The sequence below is a fragment of the Triticum aestivum genome, chromosome 1D (assembly GCF_018294505.1).
Source record: "Triticum aestivum cultivar Chinese Spring chromosome 1D, IWGSC CS RefSeq v2.1, whole genome shotgun sequence".
Classification (NCBI taxonomy): domain Eukaryota; kingdom Viridiplantae; phylum Streptophyta; class Magnoliopsida; order Poales; family Poaceae; genus Triticum; species Triticum aestivum.
Window position 1 is genome coordinate 93138779 of NC_057796.1, and position 20809 is coordinate 93159587.

General features: G+C 44.1%; 1 protein-coding gene across 1 annotated transcript; it reads left to right on the top strand.

Annotated features, from left to right (window-relative positions):
• The first annotated feature begins 1634 nt into the window (after positions 1-1634).
• On the top strand, positions 1635-3253 carry LOC123166112 (BTB/POZ and MATH domain-containing protein 1-like). Its single transcript, XM_044583880.1, has 2 exons — positions 1635-1825; positions 1969-3253. Coding segments are annotated over exons 1-2 (1032 nt in total). The 5' UTR covers positions 1635-1824; the 3' UTR covers positions 3000-3253.
• Positions 3254-20809: the final 17556 nt, after the last annotated feature.

The following is a 20809-nucleotide window of genomic DNA, read 5'->3' on the forward strand; positions in this document are numbered from 1 at the left end:
CGCCGCGAGGTGCTGCCGCCGTGTCCTGAGCCAATGTCGTGCCGCCGCCCGACCCAGAAAGTCGGCGTCCTCCGGTGTCGAGTGGAGAGGGGAGCACCCCACCGCAGCCAGCACTGGCCGGGCTTTGCCCGACAACACGTCGAGGCGGCAGGGAAGGGAGGGGTGAGAGGAAGGGGGCTTTCGAGGCGGCGCTAGGGTCCCCCACCCACTGGCGCTCGTTAGAGCATTGCCGGAGGGGGAAGGGAAACTTCCTTTATATCAAGCCACCATGTTTATCTTCGGTTTGCGGGAGAAAGTGCGTCCGGACCGCCTTGCAGCGTATATTTTTATTCATCCTTTTAAAATAATAAAAGTGCACAAAATATAAAATATGTTCAGGAATTTATGAAATTGTTCACGAGTTAAAGACGTCTTCCCTTCATCCGGAATTAGTTGTTGCTTGTTATGTTTGAAGTGTTTTTATATATTTTAATAAATATCAACGGATTAAAGAATGCTTATGATTTTCAAAAAATTATCATGATTTAGCAAAACATTCATTATTTTTTAGAAAATCAGAAAAATAGAAAAATAAAAAGATAAAACAAAATAAAAACCCTTTAAAACTAGAACAAACGTAACATACAGAGAAAATAGAAGATAATAAAAAATCTTTTACCTAATAATAAAGCACGGAGTGCTTCTGGTCGTCTGTCGTGCACTTTTGAACCCCCTTTACTTTTTGTAAATTAACCCACAGTACATGTTTAAGTCACAACCGAATCGTTTTTTACATTTTCTTAGAAAATCCCCTGACGTTTTAGGTAATCAACCCGTCATCCATATTTAAGTCAGTCGAACTATTTTTTTGTTTTAACAGAAACTTCTCTGACTTTTCAGTTAATCAATCTACAGTTTATCTGAAACAAAATTATTCATATCTTTTAAATCATAATTCTGATTTTAACATGTTATATATAAAATTTGATTAGAAAAATGTGTAGAATCTAAGTATGATGTTATTTTCAGCCATTAAAAATTTCCAAAATATTGTTTTGGTGCACACTTAATCTATGGTGCACGGTCCATTTTTTCGTATCGGCGGCAATCCGAATTACAAATAAACACTCATGAAAACCAGATTCAGAAGAAAGAAAACATCAATAATCACACATGCACACCTCTGAACAACATATTTTCCCATCTTATTCCGAGAGAGTGTGCGTGCGCGCGCGCGAAAGAGACGCGTTAGGACTAACCCCATTCAAACGCATTTTCGTTGTGTAGGCACTGAGGCCACCGCCGGCAACACAAATATGATGCCATGTGAAAATAAAGGACGTGGACCTATTAGGTCTTGAGTCAAGATCATTGGGTTAAGAGCGTGTGTTATTTCATCTCCAGTTGCAACGCACAGACTCTTTTGCTAGTAAAATTAAACGGCTGAAAACTGAAGAAAAAACGATATGGAAAACTGGAAGAGAAAACGCGTACTGCGGTACGGAAAAAAAACCCGAGATAGTTGGGCAAGCCCATTACTGTTCGCCATGTGCGTCGAATAAAAATTTAGCCACTGTATTTTTACCGGGATGGGCAGTCGATAAATTCACAGCGCGGCCTATATACACCCCTGCGGTGTTGGCGAAGCCCTCAAAGAACGGTTCTGTGCTTAAGGGTTTTGCTGCGAGGGGCGGCGGCCACGAGCGCAGGCGACGAGTAGCGGCGGCGGCGACGACGACACACGACGTACGGCGGAGGTCCGAGGTGCGGCCTCTGGCGCCTCAGCACCGGTTGCCACCGCCAGCAGGCCAATCACCGCCACCTCCTGCAGCTAGCAAGCCAGCCAGTGAGTGCCCTTGGTCCGTTCGTTGAACAGAAGGATTCTCTAGCTTGTACTCGACTCCGTTACGGTTTGCTTGAATCCTTCTGTTCAAGCAAGTCAATTCTGTGGAGTACTTTATTTTTTACGTTTGTTTGAACATTCTTCAGTGAGCAAGCGGGCTAAGACGGCAGAGCCGGAGTCGCAGACGACCATTGTGGGCTCTTCTGCCTTCCAGTTCAAAGTAGACTACGAGCAAGTTAAGCAGCTTCCCACCGGCAAGTCCGTCTTCTCCGATGCCGTATCCGCCGGTGGGCACCTGTGGAGGATTGAGTGCTTCCCGCGTGGGGTGAACGAGGCCGACAGGGAGTGTGTTTCTATCTTCCTCGAGCACATGAGCAAATCCAAAAGTGTTGGGGCATTCTTCGAGGTCTTGATGATGGGCAGGGACGGCAAACCATGCCTGTCACATATACGTAGGGCATTTGAAACCTTTGAGATCACGGAAGACGGCGACACCTTTGGATGGCATCAGTTCGTGAAGGGGACTGTTGTGGAGAAAGATTACTTGGCAGGGAGACACGTCACGTTTGTGTGCGCGATCATGGTCGTCGATGACAGTACTATTCTCAGTCCTATTCTCGTCCCATCTTCAGACATCGGGACCCATCTTGGCCGTCTGCTAGACCATGCTGACGGGACGGACGTGTCATTCGTCGTCGACGATGAGACATTCCGTGCACACCGAGCGGTGCTTGCTGCCCGCTCGCCGGTGTTTAGAGCAAAGCTCTTCGGTTCCATGTCTGAGGCTACAATGCCATCCATCACGCTGCACAGCATCAAACCCGCAACATTCAAAGTTATGCTTCAGTTTATTTACACGGATGAATTGCCCGAGGAAGACGAGCTTCAGGACTCTTCTGCCCAGATGTTTCAAGATCTACTCGCTGCGGCCGATCGGTATGCACTGGACCGACTGAAGATTATTTGTGCTCAGAAGCTGTGGGAGAAAGTGTCTGTTGAGACAGTTGCAACTATCTTGGCTTGGGCTGAAACCTACAACTGTCAGCAGTTGAAGAATAAGTGCATTGTCTTCTTTGTGGTGGAGGAAAATTTCAGGAAGGTCATGTTCACTGATGGTTATGGGTTGTTGCTTTTGAAATTCCCAGCTATTATTGCTGAGCTAAGGAAGAGAGTTTAGGACATAACATAGTGAGATCGTCTCCATGTGTATAGTTCAGGTGTTCAAGCAGAGCTGGGGTCCTGAGATTGCAGAATCTTCTTCTTAGCAGTATTATTGGGCTTAATTGCTACTGAGCACTGATAGAGATAAATGAGGTGAGGAGGAGGATGTTATCAGATAACTGAGATGCAAAGTTGCCAAATGAGCAGCTCGTTTATGTTTTTACTTCTCTGTTCTTTTTGCCGTTTCGTGTCCTGAAGCTACTTTTGCTACTCTAGGGAATAACTATCTAGTGGCAAACTTCTGGAGGATTAGTGTTTGCGTAGTTCAGTGTGAATTTCCCTTCCTTGGTCCATCTGATATAACCGGAAGAAATCAAACAAGGAATATTCAAATCCAAAAAATATGGAAATCGAAAAATGTATTTGGCAACCCTGATCGTTTTTGCAAAAGCGCCACACCACCTGGATGCCGTCCATTTAAACCCGACGCACGCAACACGTTCCAGCGAGCCATTTTGTTTTCTCTGTCGCTGGTGTGTGGGCCATCGCTCCACGCCCGCTTCGCTCGAACCGTCTCCCCCGTGATGCGCGACTTAACTCCCCCCTCCCCCACCACTCGCCTCATTTCGTTTGGTAACCGCGCGCCCGCTCCGCTCTCTGGTTCTCTGTCGCTCCGCCCCCGCTCTCTCTCCGTCGACGGCGAGCAGCGACGCCTTCTTCGACCGATTCTCGGCGCTAGTGTTCTGTTCCACCGGTGAGTCTCGACTCAATCCCCCTCACATCCGCCCCCAGTAGTTCGTGCTCTGTTTCTCGATGCCGTTAGTGGCGGGATGTTCGTCGGGTTGGTCGCATGTTAGAACAGACGAGGAATGCGTCCAATACGTTCAATTCGTGGTGCAGTTGCTATTTGTTAGCCCCTGTTTGGCATGCATATCGTTTTACTGCTTAATTTGCCGTTTTCGATTTTGTGGGTAGTTGCCATCATTTTTGAATTGATCCCCTCTGCTACACGGTTCGATTCTGATTTCTAGGGTTTTCTCTAGATGCAAAACCATTATGTCTCCGTTCATGATTCGCCGCCGTTATCCTATGATGATTTCTGTCGTTATTTTGGTCGCCGGTAGGGTTTGGTGCGGGGATTTTACAACCAGTCTCCTCACTCTGTATCTGTGTTGGGCTCCGTTTTATCATGCTCTGTTCATGCTCTTATGGTTGCAGTGAACGCATTGAATTACCACCTGTATAATTAGGTTGCTAGTGAGAATCCCATATTGTTTGTGTTTTTATATGCAGTTCATCTCGTTTTGTGTGTAGGCTGTCATGATGGATTGTTTCTTGTAGCACTATCAGTGGTGTCTCGTTTCATGATGTATTTTGTGTTTCTAACTGATGGATGTGCCATCATTTAACTTACCTGAGCTTTAATTGTGAATATTACCATCAGTGGTGTGAATAATTTATCAGGAGTCCACCGTAAAATTTATCATGTCACTGATTTTTTAATACTTAGTGTTATGATGTCCAATATATGTGTTTGTGTGTAAGTTGTTGCCATCCCTAATTTGCATAAGTTATCTTACCCGATACATACATTTTATCAGTGTATCATAAGCAAAAAAAAAATCAGGTATTCAATATCTAGTAGAAGCACACATGTCCTTATTTTGTTTTCGTCCTTCTCTGTTGTGGATGAGTTATCTTGTTGTATGTTCACAAGCTACCAATGTATCATAAGAATATGTGTGTGACTATTAATTCAGCAACTATGCATCCTTTATGCTCACTTTTTTCTCTTTGTTATTCTTGTGTGTCAGGTCACAATGCCAAGGAAGCGCAAGTTAGATGGTGACTTTGAGGAGGTGAACCCCTTAAAGAAGCATAAGCCTCCCGCAGATCGGAACAGGGCTTCTCCTAGTGCTCTTGTGACTACTTGTAAGGACATGTCAGATGAGAAAATGTCCGTGCGATTGATGATATGGATTTCACTAGTCTGCGGAATATCAAGTGTGATAATCTGTTCAATCGGCTTTCCCAATGGCTTGCTGGTCTATATGACCCTGATTCCCGTGAGGTCGTTGTACCTGGTCGCGGAAGGTTACCGGTCAATAAAGAGTCTGTGCATCGTATAATGGGTGTGCCCCGAGGTGATATTGCGGTGGATTTCAAGGTTCCTACGTACAGATGCACATCTTGAGCTTGCGGGACATCTTTTTGGTGATTTTGGACAGGCTCCTAAAACTGTGGATGTATTAAATCTTATCTTGAGCACTAACCGACATGATGACAATTTCAAGCGCTTGTAGCTTGTGCTTGCTGCCAGCACTGTGATGGCGCTGACGACTTCCAACAAGATCAGCACCAGATGGTATCCTGTGTTGGTAAGCACATCTGGCTATCTTTCTAGTTCACACTTTTTATCTCTTTTCTTTTTTGTTTTTTACCTGGTAACTTTTTTGCTTCTTAGTCTGATGATTATGCACATATGCACTTGATAACTTTCCCTGATTTGGAGTGTGGTAATTTCTGTCCCTTGATTTTTTATGATCTGAAATGTGGTAATTATGTAGTAATGCACCTGATAATTTTTTCTGAAAGTGTGGTAATTATGTAGTAATGCACCTGATAATTTTTCTGAAAGTGTGGTAATTATATAGTAATGCACCTGATAACTTATTTATGCCTTGCAATATGGTATTTTTGACTTTCTTCTCAATAATGTGGTAATTTTGTACTTATGTACTTAGTGATACAATGCTTTAACAGTGTTGTAAGTGTTTACTTATGTCCCCTGCTAACTTGTGTGCATACATTGCTCTATTGTTTCATGTGTTTTTTTTTCACAGCAAAACATTGGCAATGTAAAAAACCTCAACTGGTGCAAATTTATTGCGGATCAGCTTCACAAAGCCCTTTCAAAAGGAAAGCTTACGACGGGCTGCCTCCTATTCTACAATGTTAGTCCCCCTATTCTTTTTTGTTCCCATGTTTTTTGGGTTGTATATCTTATTCCACCAAACAGCTAGATGGTAATGACCTTTTCTGTTTTTCCAGCTTCTGTATATAGATGCTATTGACTTAACTGGCCTTGGTATCATCTTGCCTAATGGTCCTTTTTCAATTAATGTGTGGACGAATGAGTTGGCATCGAAAGTTCTCCGGATGGATGCCCAGATGAACAAGCTTTCTTATGGGAAATTACCGGTAATTTGATATTGTCATTTTTCTTACCTTCTATGTATTTCCATCTGTTTTATCACGATTTTTATTAGTTTTTTATCATATTTTTCCAGCTTAAGCCCCAATATGGCCAAGACTATTGCTTGTTTGGTGGCTTACAAGGTCTAGATAAATTCATGCGCGTTCATGCACCGCAAAACTGTTTTGAACATGTATTTTACTCTTATTTGTGCGTTTGAATATTTTTCTTTTCTCTTTCCTGGTAAACATTATTATAAAGACCTGTTAACTTTTACTGTTTCTAGGATGGTAACTTTTTTTATAGTTTGGATTCTCACTTGGAATAACTTCTTATGAGCTTATCTTTGTGTGGTATTTTTAGTAGTTTTTGCATGGTAATTCATGTCTCTCACAACCTGATTATTTGTTTTTTCATTCATGTTTTTGGTAATTCTGCTATTGTGGGTCGCTTTTCGTCTGGCATGGTTGGCCTCCTGGGTGGTCTTGTTAATGAGTTCATGTCCTTGGATGACGAAGATAGCTCATGGATGTCCCGTGTGTTAGAGAGCCAACTCAAGGGTTTATCTTCTGCTGCCGGGAAGACTGCAAGCACCCTCCTGCATCCCGCTGTAACATTCCAAATTTTCAATTTGGTATGTTATACATAGATCATCATTGCATATCATGTTTTATTGCATTTTGACAAATCCTCGATAAATCCTAAGCAACTCAAGGACCCTCGGAGAGAGTTGGGGATTTTCTCGAATTTTCATATTTGATTTTCATCAAATTATAAAACGAGGATTTTGGTTTTAATTATTTTCTCTCCGGAAAAATATTTCATTCTAAAAATAAACGAGAGGAGAAAATATGACTTCTCCAAAACAATTGAAATACTGGAGGAAAAATGTTAAAATCTTTTATTGGAATTTATTCGGATTTTATTTGCAATTTTTATTGCATTAAAAATTATTGCATGTTTTCAAAATATTTATTTTGTGTTAAACAAATGTTCACCCTATTCTAGATTTTCTAACTACACGGGGAAAATTTATTTTATATTTTTATGATTTTTATTTATTGTTTTGTGAATTTTTTTCCGCGGAACGTTTAAAAAAAAAACACGCGCGCGCCCGCTGGGCCGAGCCTAGGCCGCCGACCCACCCCGCGCCCCTCTCCTCACCACGCACGGCCGCCGCCGTCGCCGTGTCCGCCATGGACACGGGAGCCCCGCCGATCGGCTTGCCCCCTCCCCCAAGCCTCCGATCCCCCCCTTTATATACCCCCCCCCCTCTCTCCTCTCATCCTGCCGCTGCCGCCGCACTCGCCGAGCCCCGCCGCCGCACTTGCCCGCCGCCGCCGTCGCACGGGAGCCGCCACCGCCGGGAGTCGCCGCCCCTCGCCCTCGCTCGCACCCCCGCACCCCGCACCCCCGCGCCCCGCCGGAGCCCTCGCCGGAGCCGCCCCGACGAGGTACTGCCTCGCTGCCGTTCGTCGTTGCTGGTTTTTGTTAAAAAAAACCCTTCGCTTTAAAAAAAACCCTAGATCGGTTTTTTTCGGTTTTATTATTTTGCGAGCGTTCACCGAACCATTCGTTTTAACGAACGCGTTCGTCGGTTTTTCTCTGTTAACGAATGTCCGTTCTTTAACCGTTCGTCCGTTTTCTTTTTCGACGGATTTTTCTGCGATTATCTCATATTCGGTTTCTGATCGAATTTTCTATTCTGTTTAACTTCTCGCTCGTTTATCGGAATCAGGCGATTCAAGCGCCTAGAGTTTCGTCTCGAAATTCTCTTTCCGTTTAACCTACTCAAACGAGTTTTTGCTACAGTAAAATTTGACCTAGATCCAGATTAGTTAACGAAGCTTCTCTCTTTCGCAATTTGACTTTCGTTGTTTCTTTCGAGTTGATTCTTTTTGCAAACCAGAGTTCTTAAGTTGAACTTTCTGGTTGGATCTTTCATTCGAGTTTTACCTGTGCATTAGATGAGTACTGATTGTATGCTTGTTTGTTTGCGATAGAGTACCCGGAGTGTGCCGCTTGTTACTTCGAATCGCTAGGTTTTGCGGATCATTAGCAAGGCAAGTAACACTTTGATCATACTTTTCATACCCAGTTTTATTGCATTAGATCAATCCTCAAACACTTGCATGATTAGGATCTAATTAAATTATGGGTATTGGGAAGTAGTTGAGGTAGAACCTATTACCTGTTTTATTTATCAAACCTTGGGAGTTACTTCTACGTTGCTATTATATTGCCATGCTATGCTCGTAGACGTGGATTGGGTTTGAGTGAAATTCATGACAGATGTGAGATTGTTATTAATGGTTTACTTAAGGTGGCAACTAAAACTCACATCTGGGTGGATTGAGGTACCTGGGTATTCCAGGATTGCCTGTTTTTCTTTTGGACCGCCACCCAGGTTCAAAGGGATCATAAGATTTTTCATGCTAGAAACTTCCGTGTGCAGCCGCAAGCTATTATGGGCTCTAGCATAGTTGATTAAGTTGTGTGAACTCTTACAATGGTAGACTAGCAGATGTAGGGGAAAGTAGGTGTAACTGTCTACCCATACGTAAGGTGCAAACACTTCTGAAAGACTGTGTCTTGGTCATCCGTTACTCAAACACCATGTAGTGCGAGTAATCCAACGGAGGAGATCAAGTCTTGTGGGGAAAAGTGCGCAAACCTCTGCGGAGTGTACAAACTAATCATGGTTAGCCGTGTCCCCGGTCATGGACAACTTGAGTATCTAGTACCTGGATTATCATGTGAATCTCATCACTATGTTACTTCTAATTAATTTTGTTGGGTTATTGATGACATTTAATTGGGATTGAGATGCTGTCAACCATCTCAATGTTTCACAACCACCATGATAGTTAAATAAAATTTATTCCTTTAAAGTAGGATAAAATTGGCTTTTCGCAAAACTGTAACCATAGAGCTTTCCACCAGCCATATATGCATGTAGTATAGTATTATTATTGTTCATTACTCTCTATGTGTTACATTGCCAGCATATTCTATGTGCTGACCCGTTTCCGGGCTGCAACGTTTCATGTTGCAGACTTTTCAGACGACGAGTAAGGTGCCTTAGGTCGTGGTCTTATACTCAGTGATGCCGCTGGAGTTGATGGACTCACTTATCTTCCAAGTCTTCCGCTGTTATCGTTGTTAGATGGCCTTAAGCCATGTTTATCATACTTAATCTCTTCGGAGATATTCGATGTAATAAGTGTGTGATTGCTACTCTGTTATAAATCCTCCATTTGTACTGTGCGTGTCAGCATTACTGATCCAGGGATGACACTAGTGCACAGCAGCACAGACCATTTGAGGTCTGGTCGCTACAAAGTTGGTTTCAGAGCACACGCTGACTGTAGGACACGACCACTAAGCTTAAGCCCTAGAAAGCTTCTCTCTTCTCATTTCTGACCCCTCTCCACTTTCTACTCTTTTAGGAATGGCGAATGCAAGGAGCAAGTTCATGCAACCAGATGAAGACACGCCGTTTGGTCGACACTTGAAGGAAGTCACCAAGTACCTGAACATAGGAATACCAAGCATCACCGGAACCTACAACGCCACATTACCCGAAGAGGAGAGCTGGAAGATTCAAGTTATCATTCCAGGAAGGACGTTTGTGCCAGTTACTGAACCCATAAGATTGGTTTTCGAAGCACCAACTTGGAGTTTAGGGAAGAGCATGGCCGCACACATCGCCATGGGACGCATTGGAGAAGTCTACCACCAGGAGCTTAAGGATACAATTTACCAAATTTGTGGACGCCAAGACGCACAATGGGAGATGATCAGAACCAAGAAGGATGGATCAATTGCAGCTTTCATCCAGGAGCAGAACCAACATATTCGTCGCCAGGAGAACCAGATGTGCACGGACAAGGAAGAACTGAAGAAGGCATTGACGAAGATCAAGGAGCTGGAGGAAGAACTCAAGGCTACACGCGAAGATTATTTGGAGGAAATCAACGCACTAGTAGGGAAGAATGACGACCTGGAGAAGAAGATTGGAGTATTCATGGGAAATCCAGTGCCAAAAGCAGAAGTCGACGAATGCACTTGTCCGGATAACTACATCATCATCGACGACACCGACTCAGAACCAAGTGAAGACGACTGGGTTGATGAAGCTGGAGCAGACATCATGGAGTCTTCAACGGATCAGAATTTCTAGTAGACCACCATATCCGTAGTAGTTTTCCCCCCATTTAATAGTATAGTTCAAGCACTTTGTAACGCTAGTTAGATCGATTGTTTTGCCTTGTTTGAATTGATTGAGTGATATTGATTGTATTTGTCTCATGAGCATTGGGTAGTGTTTTCTCTCTAGACCTCATTCTATTCTTAACTCTCATCTTTTCTAAACCTATCAGATGCCTCCGAGACGCGACACCGGATTTGTTTTCCCGCCAGAGATCACCCAGTTGATTCAGCAACAGAATGCCCTGATGCAAGTGTTAGTGCAGAACCAAGGCAACAACAACAACAACAACCCACCGCCACCACCACCTGTTGATCACTTAGCCCGTCTCTTAAGGCTAAACCCGCCGGTGTTTTCCAGTAGCACCGAGCCGATTGTTGCAGATGATTGGCTCCGCAAAGTTGGAAGGGAGTTGACCACTGCAGGATGCACTGATGCGGAAAGAGTGCGTTTTGCCGCACATCAGCTTGATGGACCCACAGCATCATGGTGGGAGAATTATACAGCCACGCACCCTATTGACACTGTCACATGGGACCAGTTTCAGCAAGCTTTCCGTACAGCTCATGTTTCAGCAGGAGCTATGGCTATGAAGAAGCGTGAGTTTCGCAACCTACGCCAAGGAGGACGCACCGTAGGCCAGTATGTGGAGGATTTCAGTAAGCTAGCACGTTATGCACCAGATGACGTTGCTACAGACGCAGCCAAGCAGGAGAAATTTTTGGAAGGGCTGAATGATGAACTGAGTATGCAGTTGATGGTAGAAACCTTCAACAACTACTAGGAGCTGGTAGATAGAGCCCTCATGATTGAAGGGAAGCAACAGCAGATTGAAAACCGTAAGAGGAAGTATGGACAAGGGAAGTATAAATCAGGAGCTCAGCAGAAGCCCCGATTTACCCCGAAGCCGGGAGGACAGTTTCAGCATACCCATGGAGGAGGTAGTTCGCACAACCATAATGGCACCAAGAATGGTAATGGGAATGGAGGAGGCAACGGACAGAACCGCACCAACCCATCTACCCCAGCCAAGAGGGACCTGAGCCAAGTCACTTGTTTCAAGTGCCAGAAGAATGGACATTATGCCAATGAATGTCCTGAAGCCCAAAATGGAAATGGCAATGGAAGCTCTGGGAAGAAGCCGAACCCGTTCAACAAAGGACACGTGAACCACGTGAGCGTGGAGGAGGTTGAAGCTCAGCCTGATGCAGTTATAGGTAAGTTCTTGGTTAAGTCATTTAATGCAACCGTTCTTTTCGATACTGGTGCATCGCATTCATACATATCAAGGGGATTTGTGAATAAGTTTAAGATGTCCACCAAAGTTCTCAGAAACCCTATGTTAGTAACCTCGCCAGGAGCAGAGTATATGGCCACCCAAGGATGTTTTCAGATACCATTGGCCATTGGTAGGCATGTTTTCCCCTCAGACCTCATAGTTTTGGAGTCGCAAGGTTTGGATGTGATTTTGGGAATGGATTGGCTATCGTTGTATGGAGGAAACATCGATTGTGCCAGCAAGACGATTTTGCTTACCACCCTGGAAGGGAAAAGGATCAAGTATGTATCCCGACATATGCCGAAGAGGACTCAAGTAAATTCCTTATCAGGAATTGTACAGGAGGAAGTACCAGTGGTGAAGGATTATCCGGATGTATTTCCAGAAGAGTTGCCAGGCATGCCACCAGATAGAGACATTGAGTTCTTGATTGAACTTTTGCCAGGCACAGGGCCAATATCTAAGAGACCGTACAGGATGCCCGCAAAGGATTTGGAGGAAATTAAGAAGCAGATCAAGGAGTTACTGGATAAAGGCTATATTCGCCCAAGTTCGTCACCTTGGGGATCACCAGTACTTCTAGTGGAGAAGAAAGATGGATCGCTGAGGATGGTTGTTGATTACCGTGGATTGAATGAAGTAACCATCAAAGACAAGTACCCACTGCCGATGATCAATGATTTGTTTGACCGCCTACAAGGAGCTAAAGTGTTTTCCAAGATCGATCTACGATCAGGATACCATCAGTTAAAGATTCGAGAGCAGGATATACCCAAGACGGCATTTACCACCCGATATGGATTGTATGAGTATACCGTTATGTCATTTGGTCTGACTAACGCACCTGCCTATTTCATGAACCTGATGAACAAAGTGTTTATGGAATTTTTGGATAAGTTCGTCGTGGTGTTCATTGATGATATTTTAATCTTTTCCAAGGATGAGGAAGAGCATGAGGAGCATTTACGATTGGTACTTGAGAAGCTCAGAGAACACCAGTTATATGCCAAGTTCAGCAAGTGTGAATTTTGGCTGAAGGAAGTTGGATTCCTTGGACATGTTATTTCTGGAGAAGGAATAGCAGTAGACCCTGCCAAGGTTGACACAGTGACAAGTTGGGAATCACCCACGACAGTTGGAGAAATCCGGAGTTTTCTTGGACTTGCAGGATACTACCGGAGATTCATCGAGAATTTCTCAAGGATTGCTAAGCCCATGACGGAGCTATTAAAGAAGGACACCAAATTCAATTGGACTGAGGAATGTGAAGCTAGTTTCCAGGAGTTGAAGAAACGATTGGTTACCTCACCAGTGTTGATTCTGCCAGATCAACGCAAGGATTATGAAGTTTATTGCGATGCTTCTCGTCGAGGACTTGGAGCAGTGCTTATGCAGGAAGGAAGAGTTGTGTCATATGCTTCACGACAACTTAAACCCCATGAGAAGAATTATGCTACGCACGATTTGGAATTAGCAGCCGTGGTGCATGCATTGAAGACATGGAGACATTTTCTCATAGGAAACCATTGTGAGGTGTATACGGATCACAAGAGTTTGAAGTATATTTTCACGCAGAAGGAGTTAAATCTCAGACAGAGGAGATGGCTGGAGCTCATTAAAGATTATGATATGATATTGCATTATCACCCTGGAAAGGCTAACGTAGTAGCAGACGCGTTGAGCCGCAAGAGTCATGTCAACACCCTCATGACAGGAGAGATACCTCAGGAGTTAGCCGAGGACCTTCGCGAGCTATGTTTGGAGATAGTCCCAAGAGGCTATTTAGCGACATTGGAGATTCAATCTACCTTGATGGAAAGGATCAGAGAAGCTCAGAGGACAGACAAGGAAATTGAAGAGATAAAGGAGAAGATGAGCAAAGGAAAAGCCAAGGGATTTCGTGAGGATGAGCACGATACCTTGTGGTTTGAGGACCGCGTATATGTACCAAATGATCCGGAGATCAGGAAGTTGATTTTGCAAGAAGCCCATGATTCACCGTACTCGATTCACCCAGGGAATACCAAGATGTATTTGGATTTGAAGAATACTTTCTGGTGGACCGGAATGAAGAAGGATATTGCAGAGTATGTAGCAGTTTGTGATGTGTGTCAAAGAGTGAAGGCAGAGCATCAGAAGCCAGCAGGATTGCTACAACCATTGCCGATACCCGAATGGAAGTGGGATAAAATAGGCATGGATTTTATCACCGGATTACCCAGGACTCGTTCAGGCTATGACTCAATATGGGTTGTAGTCGACAGTTTGACGAAAGTGGCTCATTTCATTCCAGTGAAGACCACTTACACCAGTGCAAAGTTGGCAAAGATATACATGACCAGGATCGTATGTTTGCATGGAGTTCCGAGGACCATTGTATCAGACAGAGGAACCCAATTTACCTCGAAGTTTTGGAAGCAGTTACATGAAACATTGGGAACCAGGCTGGAATTTAGTACAGCTTTCCACCCACAGACAGATGGACAGACCGAGAGAGTCAACCAGATTTTGGAGGACATGTTGAGAGCATGTGCACTAGATTACGGATCCAGTTAGGACGACAATTTGCCATATGCGGAGTTTTCTTATAACAACAGTTATCAAACCAGTTTGAAGATGGTCCCTTTCGAAGCCTTGTATGGAAGGAGGTGTAGAACACCATTGTTATGGTACGAAGTTGGAGACCGTCAGTTGTTTGGACCAGATTTGATTAAGGAGTCTGAACAGAAAGTAAGGTTGATTCGCGATAGGCTCAAGGTAGCCCAGTCCAGGCAGAAGAGTTATGCTGATTCTAAACGAAAGGAGACAGTTCACGAAGTCGGAGACCGAGTGTATCTTCGAGTATCACCCCTTCGAGGAGTGAAGCGCTTTGGAGTTAAGGGAAAGTTAGCGCCCCGTTTCATCGGACCATACAGAGTGTTGGAACGTATGGGAGAAGTTGCTTACAAGCTGGAATTGCCCGAAGGATTGTCTGGAGTACATGATGTATTTCATGTTTCTCAGTTGAAGAAGTGCCACGCAGAGATGGCTGAGATACCGCTGAGAGATACTGTGCCACTGGAAGCGATTCAGCTGGAAAGTGATTTGACCTATGAGGAGAAACCAGTTAATATTCTCGAGTATGGGAGAGGTTGCTTACAAGCTGGAATTGCCCGAAGGATTGTCTGGAGTACATGATGTATTTCATGTTTCTCAGTTGAAGAAGTGCCACGCAGAGATGGCTGAGATACCGCTGAGAGATACTGTGCCACTGGAAGCGATTCAGCTGGAAAGTGATTTGACCTATGAGGAGAAACCAGTTAAGATTCTCGAGTATGCCAGCCGAGTTACCCGCAGCAAGGTTATCAAGTTTTGCAAAGTTCAGTGGAGTCACCACACGGAGGATGAAGCCACCTGGGAGCGAGAGGAAGATCTACGGAAGGACCACTCCCACCTGTTTTCTAGCCAACCCGAATCTCGAGGGCGAGATTCATCTTAAGGGGGGTAGGTTTGTAACATCCCAAATTTTCAATTTGGTATGTTATACATAGATCATCATTGCATATCATGTTTTACTGCATTTTGACAAATCCTCGATAAATCCTAAGCAACTCAAGGACCCTCGGAGAGAGTTGGGGATTTTCTCGAATTTTCATATTTGATTTTCGTCAAATTATAAAACGAGGATTTTGGTTTTAATTATTTTCTCTCCGGAAAAATATTTCATTCTAAAAATAAACGAGAGGAGAAAATATGACTTCTCCAAAACAATTGAAATACTGGAGGAAAAATGTTAAAATCTTTTATTGGAATTTATTCGGATTTTATTTGCAATTTTTATTGCATTAAAAATTATTGCATGTTTCCAAAATATTTATTTTGTGTTAAAAAATGTTCACCCTATTCTAGATTTTCTAACTAGACGGGGAAAATTTATTTTATATTTTTCTGATTTTTATTTATTTTTTTGTGAATTTTTTTCCGCGGAACATTTAAAAAAAACACGCGCGCGCCCGCTGGGCCGAGCCCAGGCCGCCGGCCCACCCCGCGCCCCTCTCCTCAGCGCGCACGGCCGCCGCCGTCGCCGTGTCCGCCATGGACACGGGAGCCCCGCCGCTCGGCTTGCCCCCTCCCCCAAGCCTCCGATCCCCCCCTTTATATACCCCCCTCTCTCTCCTCTCAGCCCGCCGCCGCCACCGCACTCGCCGAGCCCCGCCGCCGCACTTGCCCGCCGCCGCCGCCGCCGGGAGTCGCCGCCCCTCCCCTCGCCCGCACCCCCGCACCCCGCACCCTCGCGCCCCGCCGGAGTCCTCGCCGGAGCCGCCCCGACGAGGTACTGCCTCGCTGCCGTTCGTCGTTGCCGGTTTTTGTTAAAAAAAACCCTTCGCTTTAAAAAAAACCCTAGATCGGTTTTTTTCCGGTTTTATTATTTTGCGAGCGTTCATCGAACCGTTCGTTTTAACGAACGCGTTCGTCGGTTTTTCTCTGTTAACGAACGTCCGTTCTTTAACCGTTCGTCCGTTTTCTTTTTCGACGGATTTTTCTGCGATTATCTCAGATTCGATTTCTGATCGAATTTTCGATTCTGTTTAACTTCTCGCTCGTTTATCGGAATCAGGCGATTCAAGCGCCTAGAGTTTCGTCTCGAAATTCTCTTTCCGTTTAACCTACTCAAACAAGTTTTTGCTACAGTAAAATTTGACCTAGATCCAGATTAGTTAACGAAGCTTCTCTCTTTCGCAATTTGACTTTCGTTGTTTCTTTCGAGTTGATTCTTTTTGCAAACCGGAGTTCTTAAGTTGAACTTTCTGGTTGGATCTTTCATTCGAGGTTTACTTGTGCATTAGATGAGTACTGATTGTATGCTTGTTTGTTTGCGATAGAGTACCCGGAGTGTGCCGCTTGTTACTTCGAACCGCTAGGTTTTGCGGATCATCAGCAAGGCAAGTAATACTTTGATCATACTTTTCATACCCAGTTTTATTGCATTAGATCAATCCTCAAACACTTGCATGATTAGGATCTAATTAAATTGTGGGTATTGGGAAGTAGTTGAGGTAGAACCTATTACCTGTTTTATTTATCAAACCTTGGGAGTTACTTCTACGTTGCTATTATATTGCCATGCTATGCTCGTAGACGTGGATTGGGTTTGAGTGAAATTCATGACAGATGTGAGATTGTTATTAATGGTTTACTTAAGGTGGCAACTAAAACTCACATTTGGGTGGATTGAGGTACCTGGGTATTCCAGGATTGCCTGTTTTTCTTTTGGACCGCCACCCAGGTTCAAAGGGATCATAAGATTTTTCATGCTAGAAACTTCCGTGTGCAGCCGCAAGCTATTATGGGCTCTAGCATAGTTGATTAAGTTGTGTGAACTCTTACAGTGGTAGACTGGCAGATGTAGGGGAAAGTAGGTGTAACTGTCTACCCATACGTAAGGTGCAAACACTTCTGAAAGACTGTGTCTTGGTCATCCATTACTCAAACACCATGTAGTGCGAGTAATCCAACGGAGGAGATCAAGTCTTGTGGGGAAAAGTGCGCAAACCTCTGCAGAGTGTACAAACTAATCATGGTTAGCCGTGTCCCCGGTTATGGACAACTTGAGTATCTAGTACCTGGATTATCATGTGAATCTCATCACTATGTTACTTCTAATTAATTTTGTTGGGTTATTGATGACATTTAATTGGGATTGAGATGCTGTCAACCATCTCAATGTTTCACAACCACCATGATAGTTAAATAAAATTTATTCCTTTGAAGTAGGATAAAATTGGCTTTTCGCAAAACTGTAACCATAGAGCTTTCCACCAGCCATATATGCATGTAGTATAGTATTATTATTGTTCATTACTCTCTATGTGTTACATTGCCAGCATATTCTATGTGCTGACCCGTTTCCGGGCTGCAACGTTTCATGTTGTAGACTTTTCAGACGACGAGTAAGGTGCCTTAGGTCGTGGTCTTATACTCAGTGATGCCGCTGGAGTTGATGGACTCACTTATCTTCCAAGTCTTCCGCTGTTATCGTTGTTAGATGGCCTTAAGCCATGTTTATCATACTTAATCTCTTCGGAGATATTCGATGTAATAAGTGTGTGATTGCTACTCTGTTATAAATCCTCCATTTGTACTGTGCGTGTCAGCATTACTGATCCAGGGATGACACTGGTGCACAGCAGCACAGACCATTTGAGGCCTGGTCGCTACACCCGCTCACGTGAAGTAAAAGATACCGGCAAGCAAACTGTTGAAGGTTTAGATTCTGATCATGAGCATGATGATGGTGGCGGTGATGGTCACTCTGACGAAGATCTAGATTTTCATGTTCATTACCATGGTTCTTCAGGTGGACCGAACGCCCATGAGGCTTCAGGTAGTGGGTTAGTGCTGGACCGAATGCCCATGATGCTTCAAGTAGTGGCGCAGCGAATGCAGAGGTGGGTGCAACCATGTTCACAACTGCCAATGTGTCAGTAAGGTCAACTGGAATTGATGGAACTACTACTGCAGGAACCGATCAGCCTCTCGAGTCTCAGATTATGCTTACTGCACGTTCCGGGAATGTATCTAGTGATGGATTGCATAACCAGCCAGATATGACGGATACTCAAAATGAGGTTGTTGTTGATGCTTCCGTGAAGAGGTGTGGTTCTTCTCTTGTCCGTAACTTGGATAAGCAATATTCCAGGCGTCGCAAGAAATTACGCCTACCTTCTCCGCCCATGGCCACTGGTACAACTGTTTCTGACCAGCCATCGTTGGATGATACACATCGTTGTATCAAGACAATGGTCATCAATGAACTTGGCATTGTAGGCCCTGATAAGGGCACTAACTCAGTAATTGCCAATCCCACGCGGAAGAAGCAACATCCTCGCAAGTGAGTTTCTTATCATCTGCTAGTCGAGTTCTTTTTATTTCATTTTTTATATTGCATTTTTGTACATATTTAGATGTTGTTACTCTTTTGTGCTAGAACTTTTCGTAGCACCTACCTTCTACTAATTAGAAGTAACTCTGTCTGGAAAGTTTTTATTCTTTTATAAGCCTATGTTCTTGTCTAAAATGAATAGTAATTATATCCTGGTAAGGCTGATACCTTTTTAGTAGTTACTTTCACGATAATAACTTTAGTTTTTTATTTGAACAAGTTTTACTTTGTTTGCATGATAATTTTAGTAATTATATGCTGGTAAGCATGTGTTATTTGTCTCTGGTAACATTTTTCTCGTGTGCACTATATCCTTTTCAAATAATAACTTGTCAGGGGTTCGAATGCTCCATCTATTAGTGTTGCCGACCTTCAGCAAACGCGGTCTACCAGGTGGGTGTCACGTCTGAGGTGGTACCTAGTAATCTTACACGTTCTTCGGTAGATGTTGACTCGTCTGACACATCACGCATGTGATTATGAATGTTATTTTTTCTCACTATATGAAATCTAAATGATTTTCTCTATTTCTTTATTTTTCTTGGTAAATTAGGTGAATATATACCGGTAATTTAACTCTTTTATGCGTGGCATCATAAACGCTATGGAAAGGGCTTGTAGTTTTTATAGTCAAAGCTCTTATAAGATTACTGCTATTTTTAGCATGATAAATTTGTTGGTAACTTTGTTATCTTCATAGTTACCATCTCCATTAATGATTCATGACGATGTTGATTTTTGCATTATGTGGATAACCAAGTTGGCCATAAGCTGACAAATAAGGTGTATACAAGTAGTTTTATAATGCAAATATAATATGGTAACTAATGTCAATATAAGCTGGTAACTAATGTTATATTAGCTGGTAACTAATGTCAATATAAGCTGGTAACTAATGTTATATTAGCTGTTGTATAATGCAAATATAATCTAGTAACTAATGTCAATATAAGCTGGTAACTAATGTTATATTAGCTGGTAACTAATGCTATTATAAGCTGCTAATGTTTCTTTTCTTGTGTGCAGTAAGAAGACCAAGATTACTGTGAGAAAGGTTAAGAAGTCTTCTAAAGTTGCAGTTGCAACTAGGTCTTCTCCTCGTGTTGCTTCCAAGGACGCGAAAGATGATTTTAAAGACTCGCTCGTGGTCACTGAAGGAGTCCTGGATTAGGGGGTCCTCGGACTGCCGGACTATATACTTTGGCCGGACTGTTGGATTATGAAGATACAAGATTGAAGACTTCGTCCCGTGTCCGGATGGGACTCTCCTTGGCGTGGAAGGCAAGCTTGGCAATTTGGATATGTGGATCTCCTCCCTTGTAACTGACTCTGTGTAACCCTAGCCCCCTTCGGTGTCTATATAAACCAGGGGGATTTAGTCTGTAGGACAGGAACAATCATAATCATAGGCTAGCTTCTAGGGTTTAGCCTCTACGATCTCGTGGTAGATCAACTCTTGTAATATTCATATCATCAAGATCAATCAAGTAGGAAGTAGGGTATTACCTCCATCGAGAGGGCCCGAACCTGGGTAAACATTGTGTCCCCCGCCTCCTGTTACCATCCGCCTTAGACGCATAGTTCGGGACCCCCTACCCGAGATCCGCCGGTTTTGACACCGACATTGGTGCTTTCATTGAGAGTTCCACTGTGCCGTCACGATAAAGGCTTGATGGCTCCTTCGATCATCGGCAACGATGGGACCCAGGGTGAGGTTTTCCTCCCCGGACAGCTCTTCGTATTCGGCGGCTTCGTACTGCGGGCCAACTCGCTTGGCCATCTGGAGCAGATCGAGAGCTACGCCCCTGGCCATCAGGTCAGGTTCGGAAGCTTGAACTATACTGCCGACATCCGCGGAGACTTGATCTTCGATGGATTTGAACCCATGTTAGGTGCGCCGCACAGTCACGTTGAGCACGACTTAGCTCTGTCATCGGACAGTGTTCGGGAGATCCCACCTGTAGCTACCCCGGCTCTCAATCCGGAGAAGATTGCGCCGTCCGAGGACAGCTGGATGGACCCCGCCACGGAGGCCGCACACTCAGCGGCGATAGAGCTGAATACTGACTTCACCCCCTATGAGACCCGTGTTGCCGGACACTTGGATTCGTCCCCGGCCACGGGCTCCGAACCGCCTGCGTCCGTGCCTATCGAATTTGATTGGGCACCGATCATGGAGTTTTCCTCCGCGGATATCTTTCAGCACTCGCCACTGGGCG